The sequence below is a fragment of the Crocuta crocuta genome, unplaced genomic scaffold (genome assembly GCF_008692635.1).
Source record: "Crocuta crocuta isolate KB4526 unplaced genomic scaffold, BGI_CrCroc_1.0 scaffold50, whole genome shotgun sequence".
NCBI classification, from domain to species: Eukaryota; Metazoa; Chordata; class Mammalia; order Carnivora; family Hyaenidae; genus Crocuta; species Crocuta crocuta.
The window spans coordinates 1,787,046-1,799,553 of record NW_027527428.1 but is presented as its reverse complement, the minus strand read 5'-3'; the positions used below and the strand labels follow the sequence as shown (position 1 = coordinate 1,799,553).

The following is a 12,508-nucleotide window of genomic DNA, read 5'->3' as shown; positions in this document are numbered from 1 at the left end:
GCTGGAAATGACTCATACTTGTCTGTCCATCCGTCCGTCCATCCATCTTGCCTTTCATTCATTCATTCATTCATTCAATCAATCAATGTTAATCTAGCCTTCATAACGTGCCAGGTGAAATGTGCCTCACAAAGGAATGCCTTGGCAGCTGACACTACCAGCCTGTGACTGGCAAAGCCCTCTCCTTGTCCCAGAAAGTGGGAGTTGCTGGTTAGCTAATGGGAAAGTTGGAAAAATTGTACCCCTTATACCTGGGGAGCCGCCCCCACAGGAAGGAGCTTTTCCCCCGGCCCCTAGATTGCAAAGTAGGGAGTTGATAAAGTTTTGTGGGCACACCACGAAGGCAGCAGTTTATCTGGCCCTGAGCCACGCCCAAGCACCCTGGCTGGGGCCCTCCTCTACAATCCTGCCCCTTTGGGAAGTCCTGGGGGCTTTAACACAGGGTCCACCACCATGCCCTCTGGCCGTGACCCCAGGATGCAGGGCAGGTGGGCATCATGGAAGACTTCTCGGACGGTGGCCCGGAAAGTCTTGCTGACAAAGCAGTAGAGGCTGAAGTTGACTGCTGTGTTGAGCATGGCCGCCATGTTGGCCACGTCCAAGGCCAGGTGGACCCTCCAGTCCCGGTGGACAGGGGCCACATACAGGTGGTAGAGCATGACAAAGATCCGGGGTGCCCAAAGGAGGGTGAAGAGCGTGGTGACGCCCAGGAGGATGGCTGTACCCTTGCCCACCCGGGGCCTCAGCCCACTCTGGCTCCTCCGCCGCAGCCGGTAGATGATGGCCGAGTTGGTGACCAGGAAAACGCCGCAAGGGATGAAGTAGACAATGAGGCAGTGAGCCCACTTGAGGGCCTCATCCAGCACGCTGGGGGGTTCCGCGTCCTTCCACACATCCAGCCACCAGTAGAAGGGGATGCCAGTCAGCAGGGCAGCACCGAGGACAGCGACGATGGCCCGGCGGGTCCTGCCTGGGGAGGAGGCGGCCCGGTGGTGCAGGGGATGGCACAGGGCATTGTACCGGTCGACCGTGAGCAGGACAGCAATCCAGACGGAGGCATGGTTGGCAGCAAACTCCAGGATGTTAGCCGTGCGCACCACAGCCCGGGGCACCTCCCGGGCCAGCACGGCGCCCTGCAGGAGGAAACCCACGAACACGATGACCACCTGGGTGACGATATCCGAGGCTGTGAGCGCCAGAAGGTAGTAGTAGGAGGGCTTCCTGGTCCTGGCGGCCAGCCGGGCCAGGGCCACTGTGGTCAGGAGGTTGACTGATGGCGACAGAAGTCACAGGGGGCAGAGGGCAGAGGTGTTAGAAGGAAGGGCTACTCAGACCGTGTTTCCAAGGTGTTATCATCTCCCTCTCTGCTGCCTGTTCGCCCTGCCTTCTTTTTTCCTCTTTCCAGGCTCATCTTAAAATTCACTTTAGGGCACCTGGGTGGCTTAGTCGGTTAAGTGACCGACTCTTGACCTTGGCTCAGGTTATGATCTCATGGTTTGTGAGTTCGAGCCCCACATGGGGCTCTGTGCTATTAGCAGAGTTGGCCTGGGATTCTCTCTCTCTCCCTCTCCCTCTCTCTCTCTAAAAATACATAAACAAAAACAAAACAAAACAAAACCAACACCTCACTTTATCAGAGAGGCTAACCAGATTAGCCCTGCCCTATCCATCCATATACCACTGGCCATTGACTTCGCCCCAGGGCAAGGCCTCTGCCTTACACATGGGCAGGGGTGGGTAATTCCCCAAGGCCAAGACTTCCTGTTCTTTCCTACATCCACTTCCCCACCTGCCCCCAGCTCTGCTGCTCTCAGAAACAGTGGAAGGTACGGGAAGCTTTCCACCAAGCTGAGAGCAGTCCTACGTGAACTTTGTCATCTACAACATTGCCCGCTGGTGGGTGGAGAAAGGGGCTTCCGTTCTGGTGAGACCTTGGCTTTAGCCATTGAGCACCCCAAATCCTGGCCCCTCACTTTTACTCCCCGCTATGCTTTGCTCTCCAGTGACCTAGATCACCATATAAAGTCAAAGGGTGTCCTGAGAGTCTATAATCCTGGGTCTCAGGGGTCAGTGTAGAGGATGGGTACTCATCGAAGGAGAGCCCCCATTTTGGCCCACCCCCAACTTCCAGACCCCAGCTTCCCACTCACCAGGTAGCCCCAGGCCCAGCAGGATGCTGTAGTAGATGACAGGGATAACACCAGCCACACATGGGGACCTCTCTGGAATTTCCGGCCAATGGCCTTCCAACTCCTGGCTTGGCTCACTGCCATTGGCTGTGGGAAGCAGGGTGGTTCGGGGCTGGCCAGCTAGGGAGGGTGGAAGGATACGGTCAGAGCTTTAGATTTTTCTCTGCAGCCTGACCCTGACCCTGAGATCTTTATTCACCCCTACTCTGTGCAGACACCCTGGTCGGGCCGGGCCAAATGGCAGTCCCAATTGCCAGGCACCCCCCTCCCCACCCCTCCGTGGCCTGGCCTCTTCGTTAAAGGGAAGAGTTCTCCATGGCATTTCTTGTTCCCATGGACGCTATTTCTCGATTGCATTGCTCGAAGTGCATCTTCTGCCTGGAAGGCAGGGCCCCGGAACAGACTGTGCAGCACAGAAGGGTGGGGGTGGGGCACCTTTTGAAAACAGGTTCCTGGGCCTTGCTCCTGGTGGTCTGAGCCAGGGGGCTGGGAGCGGGGCTTGGGCAGCTGTGTTTCTGGTGAGCACCCTGGGTGATTCTCACTGACAATGACTCAACAGCTCCCCCCATCCCCCTAAGGAGTGACATTACTGGAAGGAGAAGCCCCCATCACAGGTTGGCACTATTGGAGCTGGGGTGGCCCTGGTTTTCAGATGGGGAAACTGAGTCCAGAAGAGTAAAGTGACTACATACTCTGGTCCTTGCTCTCCTCAGCCCACACTTTAGGTCTTTAGGTTTCAGGGTCCAGCTTTTGATTTCCTGTGGAGGCACCCCTCCAGTGTTCCCCCCCTCCCCTCTCACTACCCATGCCCCCCAGCTAAACCTAGTTTCCCGGCCCACCGCTCAGCTCACTCGGGATCAGTTTCAAGCTGCTAGATTCCTCACCTGTTTCTCACCTGCCGGCCACTGTCCTCTCCCTTCCCACCCCCGTTCTGGATACTTTACCTGCCTCTCGCCCCTCAAGCGTCATGCTCCTGGGTCCTGAGTCCTAGGTCACCTCACGGATTTTCAGGGGCGCCCCTGGCAGCTTCCGGCATCGCCAGCTCTCCAAGAGATGGTTTGCCCCACGATTCTTCCCGTGGCACTGAGACCGAGCTGGTCAATACAGAGAGGTGGGGTGGTGGGGGGAGGGAGGAGGAGGAGGAAGGAAAGGGTGGGGCTGAAGCTCCAGGGGGGGAAGGGCATGAGTCTATACAGTGGATGCCTATGGGAGCAAACCGGGATCCCCGAGGTGCAGGCAGGGAAGGGGTCAGGCTGGGAGGGAGGCCTTGTGGAGGGGGCCGGATTGGGACTCCAGATAGGCTGCTCATGCTCCAGGGCACTCTGGGGGCAGGACATTCACATGCTGGGGGTGAGGACTTCAGGGCAGAAGGAAGGAGTCCACCTTCAAGGTGGGGAGGGACAGGTACAGGGCAGGGAGGGGTGAGGCCACCATGGGCAGGGCCCAGATCTAGAGTGCAGGGCCCGTTTGAAGGAGTGAGTCCAGCAGCGACAGCAGGCAGTGGGACGAGGAGGAGGCCATCTGGGGGCCACCGGCCTGGAAGGTCGGCAGGAAGACGTGTGCAGCGGTGGCAGTGACCTCCAGGGGAACCCAGACCCAGCGCCCCCTGCAAGCTGTTGTTTTCCCGGCCTTGGTGAAACAGACCATCCCCCAGCCCCCGCCCCAGGATTGGCAAATAAACACCAGCAGGTGCAGAGAGCACTCTGGAGAGGCTGGAATCTGTACCCACAGGCTCCCCATACCCCCTTGGGCAAGTGACTAGTGCAGCCCCAGAGGAGCTGAGGCCAAGCCAGAAATCGCTGCCCATGCCCGCCTCTGGGAATGTAGCGGTGCTGGCTCCCTAAGGCAGCTCCCGCATCTGGGGCTGAGGCTNACCGCGCTTCCACCTCCAAACCCACTCTGGGCCATCACAGAAGACTTGCTGCCCCCTGGTGGCCGTGTCCTGACCCTGCAGGCCTCCAGAGAGTCCAAGGGCTTAGCCAGGTCCTCTGGGTGGGGCACAGCAGGACCAGAGCATGCGCTACCCACTCAGGGGCCCAGCCCGTGTCCCAGCCGCCAGCCCCAGAGAGTGCAAGAAGCACAGATAATTCCCCAACCCACCACCTCCCTGCACCACGAGGCTGTGGGTGAACAAATAGCTGCTTACAGTCCGTTGAAAAGACCAACATGTGTGAGGGCCTCCGGCAATATTTCCTGAGCACTGACTCTTCTTTTATTTTTATTTTTTAATGTTTATTTATTTTTGAGAAAGAGACAGAGCGTGAGTAGGGGAGGGGCAGAGAGAGAGGGAGATACAGAATGTGAAGCAGGCTCCAGGCTCTGAGCTGTCAGCACAGAGCCCGACGCGGGGCTCGAACCCACGAACCGTGAGATCATGACCTGAGCAGAAGTCAGATGCTTAACCGACTGAGCCCCCCAGGCGACCTTGAGCGCTTCCTCTTGTCCCTACACTCTTCCCCCTCATGGCAGCCCCCAGGCTACCGCTGGTGACCTCCATTTCACACAAGAGGGGTCTGAGGTTCAGAGAAGTTAGGCAACCAGGCTAGGACCACAGAGCCACTAGGTGGTGGTTGGAATTTGAACCCCAGAGCTGTTCACCTGTCACTCCCTCACAGAGAAGAATAGGCGCTTGGGCAGGAAGAGGCCTCTGTGAGCTCAGGCTGTACGGAGAGGAGGATGCGGTTCAGACAGGGAAGGGCATTGTGGTTCAGGGAACAGCAAGGTAGCGGGTACTGGGGCAGGAAAACAGTATGTCAACATGACAACAGAGCCTGGCTTCCGGGAAGCTTCCAGTAGCTTTAGAGAAAGATTCTTTCTTGTTTATTATTAGTGTTCCCCTCTGAGCACACAGGTGGGGGTGGGGGGTGGGCTGGAACCTATACTGATCCCGTGCTCCCGAGTCTAAGTTGGAGGCTCCCTAGCTCCGGAAGGGAGATGTTACAGATGGAAGGAAGTCTGTGCTCTTGATACAGCTGGGTCCGGGCGCCCATCCCCCCAGGGCTGGGTAATTACTCCCATCCAGGGTCTGATCACCCACTCTGCAGCTTCAGAAAAATCATCGTGCCTCAAGCTTGCAAGAGTTTTCCGTTGCTTTTACAGCACTAGAGATTCCTTGCCCAACAGGGAGCATTTCTGTCTGGAACAGCTTCCCAGAAAAGACATCATAGGGTCATGGGGGGAAAAATCAAGCAGAAAAGCGGCACTGGAATCCTGGCTGGCCGTGAAATCTCAGGCAAGTCACTTAGGTTATAAACACTCTTTGTCTCAGGCAGGAAGTAGCACTTGTCTGGGAATTGTTGTAGCCTGTGAGCTCATCAGATTTGCTCTCAAGGCATCATGGAGTTTCCAGATCCACAGAAACTCTGTGGAAAGAAAATGGAGTGTCCCAGCTCCTCTATCTCGACGGCTGTGTGGGGCAAATGCCTTCTTTTTTGTCTCCTGCTCCCAGACTCTCACACGCTATGCACGTATATGCACACACACCACACATGAACACGCATGCAAACAGTCGAGCAAGTGTCAAGGCTAAGAAACTGAGGATAGAGGGTGCCTGTTTCTGGAAAGCAAATTTCTTCCTCCCTTCCTCCCTTCCTCCCTTCCTCCCTTCCTTCCTTCCTTCCCTCCCTCCTTTAAATTTTTTTCTCTTTGTCTCTGAGAGAGAGAGAGAGAGACAGAGCATGAGCAGGGGAGGGGCAAAAAAAGAGGGAAACAACAGAATCCAAAGCAGGCTCCAGGCTCTGAGCTGTCAGCACAGAGCTTGGCGCAGGGCTTGAACCCACAAACCATGAGATCATGACCTGAGCCGAAGCCAGACGCCACCCAGGTGCCCCTGGAAAGCCAATTTCTAAATCATTCGAGGAGGTTTAGGAACAAAGAAGTCAGAATTGTAGGAGGTGGGGCCTCTCAGAGGTGGGGGGGCGGGGCAGAGGTGACCCTTCTGAGTGTTCTTGGTAATCTGGGGCCTCCCGATCCCTGTACCCTTGAAATGGCATCCATCTAACTCTGAGAGATAAATCTTAGCTTGGAGTGTGCATGACGATCACCCAGCATGCTTAGCAAATACAGGTGTCCTGACTTCTGCGTAGAGCATGGGAGATTCCCACGAAGGTTGGCTGTGCTTCTTGAAAGACACATGCAGCCTCGGTGAGTCTGCAGTTAGGAAACGTGTTTCTGGAAAGCCGGTTTTCTGTGTAAGTTGGGTTCTCTTACCATCAGTAACATTCCTGCCAAAAAGCACTGCGCGTGGACGCAGGCATGCTCTCAGAGGCCAGGACCCCACCACACTGAGGGTCTGTCTTGCTGGGCTGGGCTGGGGAGGTGGTGCGGTCCACAGGAAGGGCAGGCAGGCAGCCAGGGGATGGTGGATCTGGATGAGGGGAGCCAGGCGTGAAGGTCAGGGCAGCCGGGAGGGGTTTCCGCTGGGCTGGATGGCTCCATCTCTGCCAACCCGGAAGAGGCAGGTGCCAGCCCCAATTCTTGCTCTCTCTGCGGCGCTGGAGAGGGGGTGGAGTCTGTCAGAGTCTGTGTGCCAGCCCGGAGCAGAAATCAATGCATGGAGCTGGTGCCTGGGATCCAGACAGTGAGGGAGGGCAGGCTCCATCCCCAGGCAAGGATTCAGCCTTGGGGGAAACTGAGCTGGATCTATCCGGAGCCCCCCGCCCCCACTTTCAGTTCATCAACCCTGAAGGAGTCCCTCTTCGGAAGAGCTGGGCCTGGCCCCACTTACTTCCCGAAAAGGTGAGGTCTCCACAGGACACAGGACACACCCACTGTCCTTGAGTTCTAAACCCCACCCACCTCTCCCTCTTCCTTTGGATTTGGAAGAGCACTCCTGTACACCAACCCAACCGAGACTGCGATCTAGCTATCTGCCTCAGTTCCTCCCACAGCTGGGGTGGGATGCTGGGTCTGCCATGTGTCTCCTTGGAACTGTGGGAAGGGAAAAATTACATTTGGAAGTTAGACAGAAGCTAGTAAAAGAAGCCTCCCAAGAGACAGGAAGTACTCAGGGAAGGGGTAGGCAGACAGATGTCCAACTCAGCATCTCCCGTCCCTATGCCCAGCTTTGTGCTGGTTGGGCAGGTGCGGGCTGTCTGCCGAGGGCCAGCCCTGCTCTGGACAGAGGGCCTCCCGTGCAGTGGTGCTCGGTACAGGGTGCTTCTGCTCTGTGCCCAGCCCTGCCGTCTTAGCTCACCTCGATCCTGGGGGATGGTGGTCACAGTCCCCCGGGGGCCTCTCTAAAGGCCCATCACCCTTCCCAGAGCATGCTGGGAGCAGGCTTCGACAGGGAACACAAAAGTGGTAGGAGTTTTCCCAAGGTCCCTATCTGAGACCCTAGCCCTCCTCTGTGAAGAGCTAGCCCACCCCAAAATGGAAGAAGGGGAGGGGGCGGGGGCCCAAGCAGCTTCTCTCTCCTCTTCCGGGGCCTTCCTTTGCAGCCCTCTCACCACGGTGCTTTAGCCAAGATGCTGCCAAGCGCTCTCCGTGCCAGGACGGAGATTGCGCCTGGGGATTGGGGGAGGGGACTGGGACCCTCTGGGCCAGCAGCTGCCAGAGGTCCTGGAGCCCCTTGGCTGCCCTTTGGAGAGCCTAAAACCTCCCAGGAGAGAAAGGACCAGCTCTGCTGGGTGGTAGAAGATGTGGGGGAGGGGGCCGGATCTGTCCCCCTCGGCCCTCGGGCAGCACAATAGCCCCAGGCTGCCACTCTCTGGCTTAAGTGGTTGCCTGGGCAACAGCTGGGGCCAGTTTCCACCAATCCACGGCAGAGGCTGGGTTGGGGGAGGGAAGCTGGCCCGGAAGGGGGGGGTGCCATCCCCTTGTGCTGAATCCTATATAAGGAGGAGGGATGTGAGCACAGTGGTCTGGGCTTCAAGCTCCCTCCAGTAAGTTCAGGGGCGGGGCACAAAGATGCTTCGGTTGGGCTATGCCAAGCCGGGGTCCTGGGCCAGCTTCTGGGCCATTCTGACCTTGGTGGGTCTGGCCACTCGAGCAGGTGAGCGGGCAGTGGGCAGTGGGTGGGGTGGGGGTGGAGGGCCGTTGGGCCCTAGCTGCTCGAGGCCGAAGGGAGGCGGTGTCCAGCAGGCCAGGATGATTTGATCACTGCCGACTCCGTGGAGGAGGGAAAAGTGTAGGGTGGACAGACAGGGGTCTTACACTTTCCCAGACAAGTGGGCCCAGGCAGCAGCCAAGTATAATGCCATCAGCAGTCAAGTCCCTTAAAGTGACAGCTTGGGGAGGTGGGGCTGGGAAATTAATGGCCCATCCACCTCTCAGCCTCCCCTTCTCCCTCTGTCTCCCTTTCTCTGACACACAGATGCTCTGCTCTCCTGTGAGCCTTCTCTCCCATAGTCCACATGGGCCACGGACCTGTGTGTGTGTGTGTGTGTGTGTGTGTGTGTGTGTGTGTGTGTGTGTCTGTGTGTGTGTTGGGGCGGGTGTTCATCTCCTGCTGTCAGACACCCACCTTGTCTCCCTCTGAGGCTCCTCACTCTGTTCTCTGCTTGGGGAAGCTGCTGGCTGCCTTTTCTGTCCCTGGGTTTTCTGTAACCGAGTGCATGTCCCCATCTGACCCTCACAGCATCCCCAGAAACCCAGCAGAAGGGTCAGATGGGACCGTGAGAGTCCCTTTCCAGCCGCAGCTCGACCTCTGTATTTTCTCCGGTCCCCCACAAGCCACCTCCTGCAAGTGGACTTCAGTCTCAGAGGTCAGGACCCAAGAGGGCAGCTGGACCTGGAAAGATCTTCCCCTCCTGGCCACAGCCTCCTCCCGTGCTGTCCCTCAGGCCTAGTGCTCTGGTGCCCCGAGCCCTCCCTCTGCTCCCGGCACCCCGAGCCCATCCTTCTCAAGGCCCTTTGCAGGGCTGGTGCCAGCCTCCGGGCTGGCTCCTTCTGGTCACTTCTGCTGGGAGCCATCCCTGATTTCTGCACCGCAAGGAGCCTTACTTACCCTGACTCCTACCACTTCCCTCATGTATCACAGTCCTCGACTAGAGTCCTTATTTGTGTATGTAATGCCCGTCTAATCAGCTGGTTTGTGCTTCCATCAGTAGGTGAGAGGGGTGGGGACGCAGTGGCTCCTCAACCCTTGCTTGGGGGCCTGGCATCATGGAGATCAGTTCTGGGCATTTTGTCCCACGCCGGTTCCTGGCCTCTCCTCACCAGGAATCTACCCTCCTTGCAAGAGCATCATCTCAGGGTCTTCTCAGGGTCAGGTTCACAAGCTTCCTCACCTACGATACGCTTGTGGGTACATACACGCATCTGAGCTCTGTGGGCGCAAACAGGTGTGCACACGGCCTCCCCAGGCCCTCCTGCCCTCTGCCCGTACCCAAGCACACGCATCCCCAGCTGGTCCCTCTGCGCCCCTAGATTGAACCCCGGGCCCAGGTGCCTTCTCAGCTGTGCCATGTTCCTTCCTGCAGCTCAGAGAGCTGATGTCGGCGGGGAATCCACGGGCACCTCCATCAACCACTCCCAGCTTCTGCTCCAACGGCTGCAAGAGCTGCTGCGGCAGGGCAACGCCAGCGACGTGGTCCTGCGGGTGCAGGCCACCGGTACCGACGAGGTCCGAGTCTTCCACGCCCACCGCCTGCTGCTGGGCTTGCACAGTGAGCTGTTCCGGGAGCTGCTGAGTAACCAGAGTGAGGCGGTGCTTCAGGAGCCCAGGGACTGTGCTGCCGTCTTTGACAAGTTCATCAGGTGTGTAATCACTGGGCGGGGGGAGACCTCATCCCTTTCCAAGGCCCTGTCTTCTCGGCTCCCAGAGTCACAGAAGCCCTGGCCCCTTGGAGGACGCGATGTCCACCCATCCCCCTGGAGGTCATCGGGATGGCAGTGCAACCGCCCCCTCCAGCCCTTCTCCCTCTGCCCTCTTGCGAAATGCAGTGTGACCGTGTGCCCTTGCCTGCAAGCTCTGTGCGGTTTGATGTCAATTACCAATGCCGGCAGAGCGGTTTCCAAACCTGGCCTTGGGAGCTTTTAAAAACTGCAGATTCCTGGACCCCACTCTGGATCATCGGCTCCAGGTCTGGGGTTGGGCCCAGCTATCATTTTTTGTTGTTGTTTTAAGGCCTCCATGTGGTTTTCATGTCTGGCAGAGGTCTGAAGCTCAGGGCCAGGGAGATAAGCCAGCTGTCTCTCCCATCTCCTGCTCCCTTCCGGTGCGCTGCACAAGGGTGCCATTCACACTAGAGTCAGAGAAAGTAACTCTGCTTTAATAGTTTAGACAAGAGGGCTGCAGAATTCCAGGCGATAGGAACGGGGGTGACACAGAAGGGTTCCCACCACCCCCAATCCCATAAAGCCCGCTGCGGATAGCTGATTGGCTAGAATTCAGTCACATGGCCACGCCCACTGGAAGGGGAGCTGAGAAACCATCTTTTATTCCCGGAAGCAAACATGTGGAGCTAAAATGCAGCAGAAAGAAGAGACGTGGGTGTTGGTGCAGCATTCGGCAGTTGTCACCACACCCCCTCCCGCCCCCGCCAGAGCGCATGCCAGCAGGGACCTGGCCGGAAGGGTGGTCAGGGGCATGGGAGCCAGAGGGACAGGGAGTGAGCAAGACCGACGACAGGAAAGATGCAGTGAGAAAGAGGAGCTTGCAAGCAAAGGGGGAGGGTAGAGGGAATTAACCTGTGTTGATGGCCTTCCCTGCAGCAAGTCCCTGTTCCTTCCCCCCAAAGCTGTCACAGCGGCCCTGTTATCCGCATTCCTAGCTGATCAGCATAAGGTTCAATAAAGTTAAATGACTTCCCCACTTGCGAACAGGGTATGGCTCTGAACCCAGCTTGTAAACCCCACAGTGGCAGGAGCCTCGTCTGTAGTGCGGCACAGAGCTGGGCCCCTGATAGATGCTTCATAACTACATGCTATTTCCATGTCCCCCGAGAAATGGAAAGAAATGGAAGCAGGATGGGCGAGGAGGGTCCTTGAGAGAAAGACAGGAAGCCTTAGGGTCCACTGCTCTGCTTGCACCCTGACCACACTGCCTCCACCCAGGGCGGGGTCCCCTTTGGGGGGGGCGGTGCGCGCGCGCGTGTGTGGCAGAGCCAGCCCTGCCCTGACCCTGCGGCATCTCTGCGCCTCTCTCGCAGGTACCTCTACTGCGGCGAGCTGACCGTGCTGCTGGCGCAGGCCATACCCCTGCACAGGCTGGCCACCAAGTACGGCGTGGCGTCCCTGCAGCGCGGCGTGGCCGACTACATGCGCGCGCACCTGGCGGGCGGCGCGGGCCCGGCGGTGGGCTGGTACCACTACGCGGTGAGCACCGGGGACGAGGCCCTGCGGCAGAGCTGCCTGCAGTTCCTGGCCTGGAACCTGTCGGCCGTGGCGGGGAGCGCAGAGTGGGGCGCCGTGAGCCCTGAGCTGCTGGCGCAGCTGNCCACGTCTACAGTTTCCACCAGAGCAGCGAGGAGGCGGGCGACTTCCTGGCGCACGCAGACCTGCAGCGCCGCAACTCCGAGTACCTGGTGGAGAACGCCCTGCATCTGCACCTCATCGTCAAGCCGGTCTACCACACCCTCATCCGGACCCCCAAGTAGCCGAGGGGGCCGGGCCGGGGCTGCTCCTGGAGCCGGGAAACAGAAGCCTGGCATTGATGGCCTTCCGGGTCTGGGAGGCGAGCGGCGAATGGAGGCGCCTACATTGGGCCCCGGGGCGCAGGTGCTGGTGGCCTTGGAGCTGAGGTGGAGTCCAGGCGAGGGGTGGCAGAGCAGGTGCCTGGTTTCCGGAATGGATTTCACAGCTGCCTTGAAGGTGGTGCTCTTGGTTGAATAAACCGATGCTCAGCGAGCCAAAGGGATCATTGAACTACCCAGCTCCCGGGTAAAAACAGCCCCAGGAGGGTTCCACAGGTGTGGGTTCTTCAAGAGGCTTAGCTGGGCGGTTTCTGAGCCCTGACTTCCAGGGGGCACCTCCCTCCCCTCAGTTTGGGTAATTAGGCTCTGTATGGTCTCGTTCACGCCAAGTCTCCTGGGAAAGACCCTGGGCAGGGGTGAAGGCTGGGGGGAGGGGGGCACAAATGGACCCTGCTAGCCCCACCCTTCCTGGGGCGGGTGTAGAGAAAAACTTTCAACCAGGTATTTGTAAGCTGATGCAGTGTAACCGGCCAGATGGAGATGGGGTGCTGAGGAGGGAGGATGGGGGAGTTGGGTTGCCTCTTAGTCATGAGCACCCCACATTCCAGACAAGGTCTGGATTCCAGCACAACCATCAAGACCCAAATGGGGTTTTATTGGTACACTGCCGAGTAACAGCCCCAGATTCCCGCCTCTGCCCCAACCATCCAGGAGGGCCCTGCCCCGCTCACAGCTCCCTTCACC

At 58.4% G+C, this 12,508-nt stretch overlaps 2 protein-coding genes across 2 annotated transcripts; one reads left to right on the top strand and one right to left on the bottom strand.

Annotated features, from left to right (window-relative positions):
* Positions 1-398: 398 nt before the first annotated feature.
* On the bottom strand, positions 399-3,224 carry GPR142 (G protein-coupled receptor 142). Its single transcript, XM_077753977.1, has 3 exons — positions 3,134-3,224; positions 2,151-2,309; positions 399-1,270 (listed from the first exon to the last, which is right to left on the bottom strand). The coding sequence occupies exons 1-3, from the start codon at positions 3,156-3,158 to the stop codon at positions 399-401; spliced, it is 1,056 nt and encodes a 351-aa protein (XP_077610103.1). The 5' UTR covers positions 3,159-3,224.
* Positions 3,225-8,066: 4,842 nt separating this feature from the next.
* On the top strand, positions 8,067-11,728 carry BTBD17 (BTB domain containing 17). The gene is made up of 4 exons (XM_077756056.1): positions 8,067-8,181; positions 9,611-9,887; positions 11,282-11,579; positions 11,636-11,728. The coding sequence occupies exons 1-4, from the start codon at positions 8,097-8,099 to the stop codon at positions 11,726-11,728; spliced, it is 753 nt and encodes a 250-aa protein (XP_077612182.1). The 5' UTR covers positions 8,067-8,096.
* The last annotated feature ends 780 nt before the right edge of the window (positions 11,729-12,508 follow it).

What these genes read in the sequence shown, in the direction of transcription:
- GPR142 (XM_077753977.1), bottom strand. Translation starts at nt 3,158, where the DNA reads ATGACGCTTGAGGGGCGAGAGGCAG. An exon ending in GCTTGAGGGGCGAGAGGCAG is followed by an intron (nt 2,310 to 3,133) that starts GTAAAGTATCCA and finishes CACCCTCCCTAG; the next exon opens with CTGGCCAGCCCCGAACCACC. An exon ending in GCTGGGCCTGGGGCTACCTG is followed by an intron (nt 1,271 to 2,150) that starts GTGAGTGGGAAG and finishes TGTCGCCATCAG; the next exon opens with TCAACCTCCTGACCACAGTG.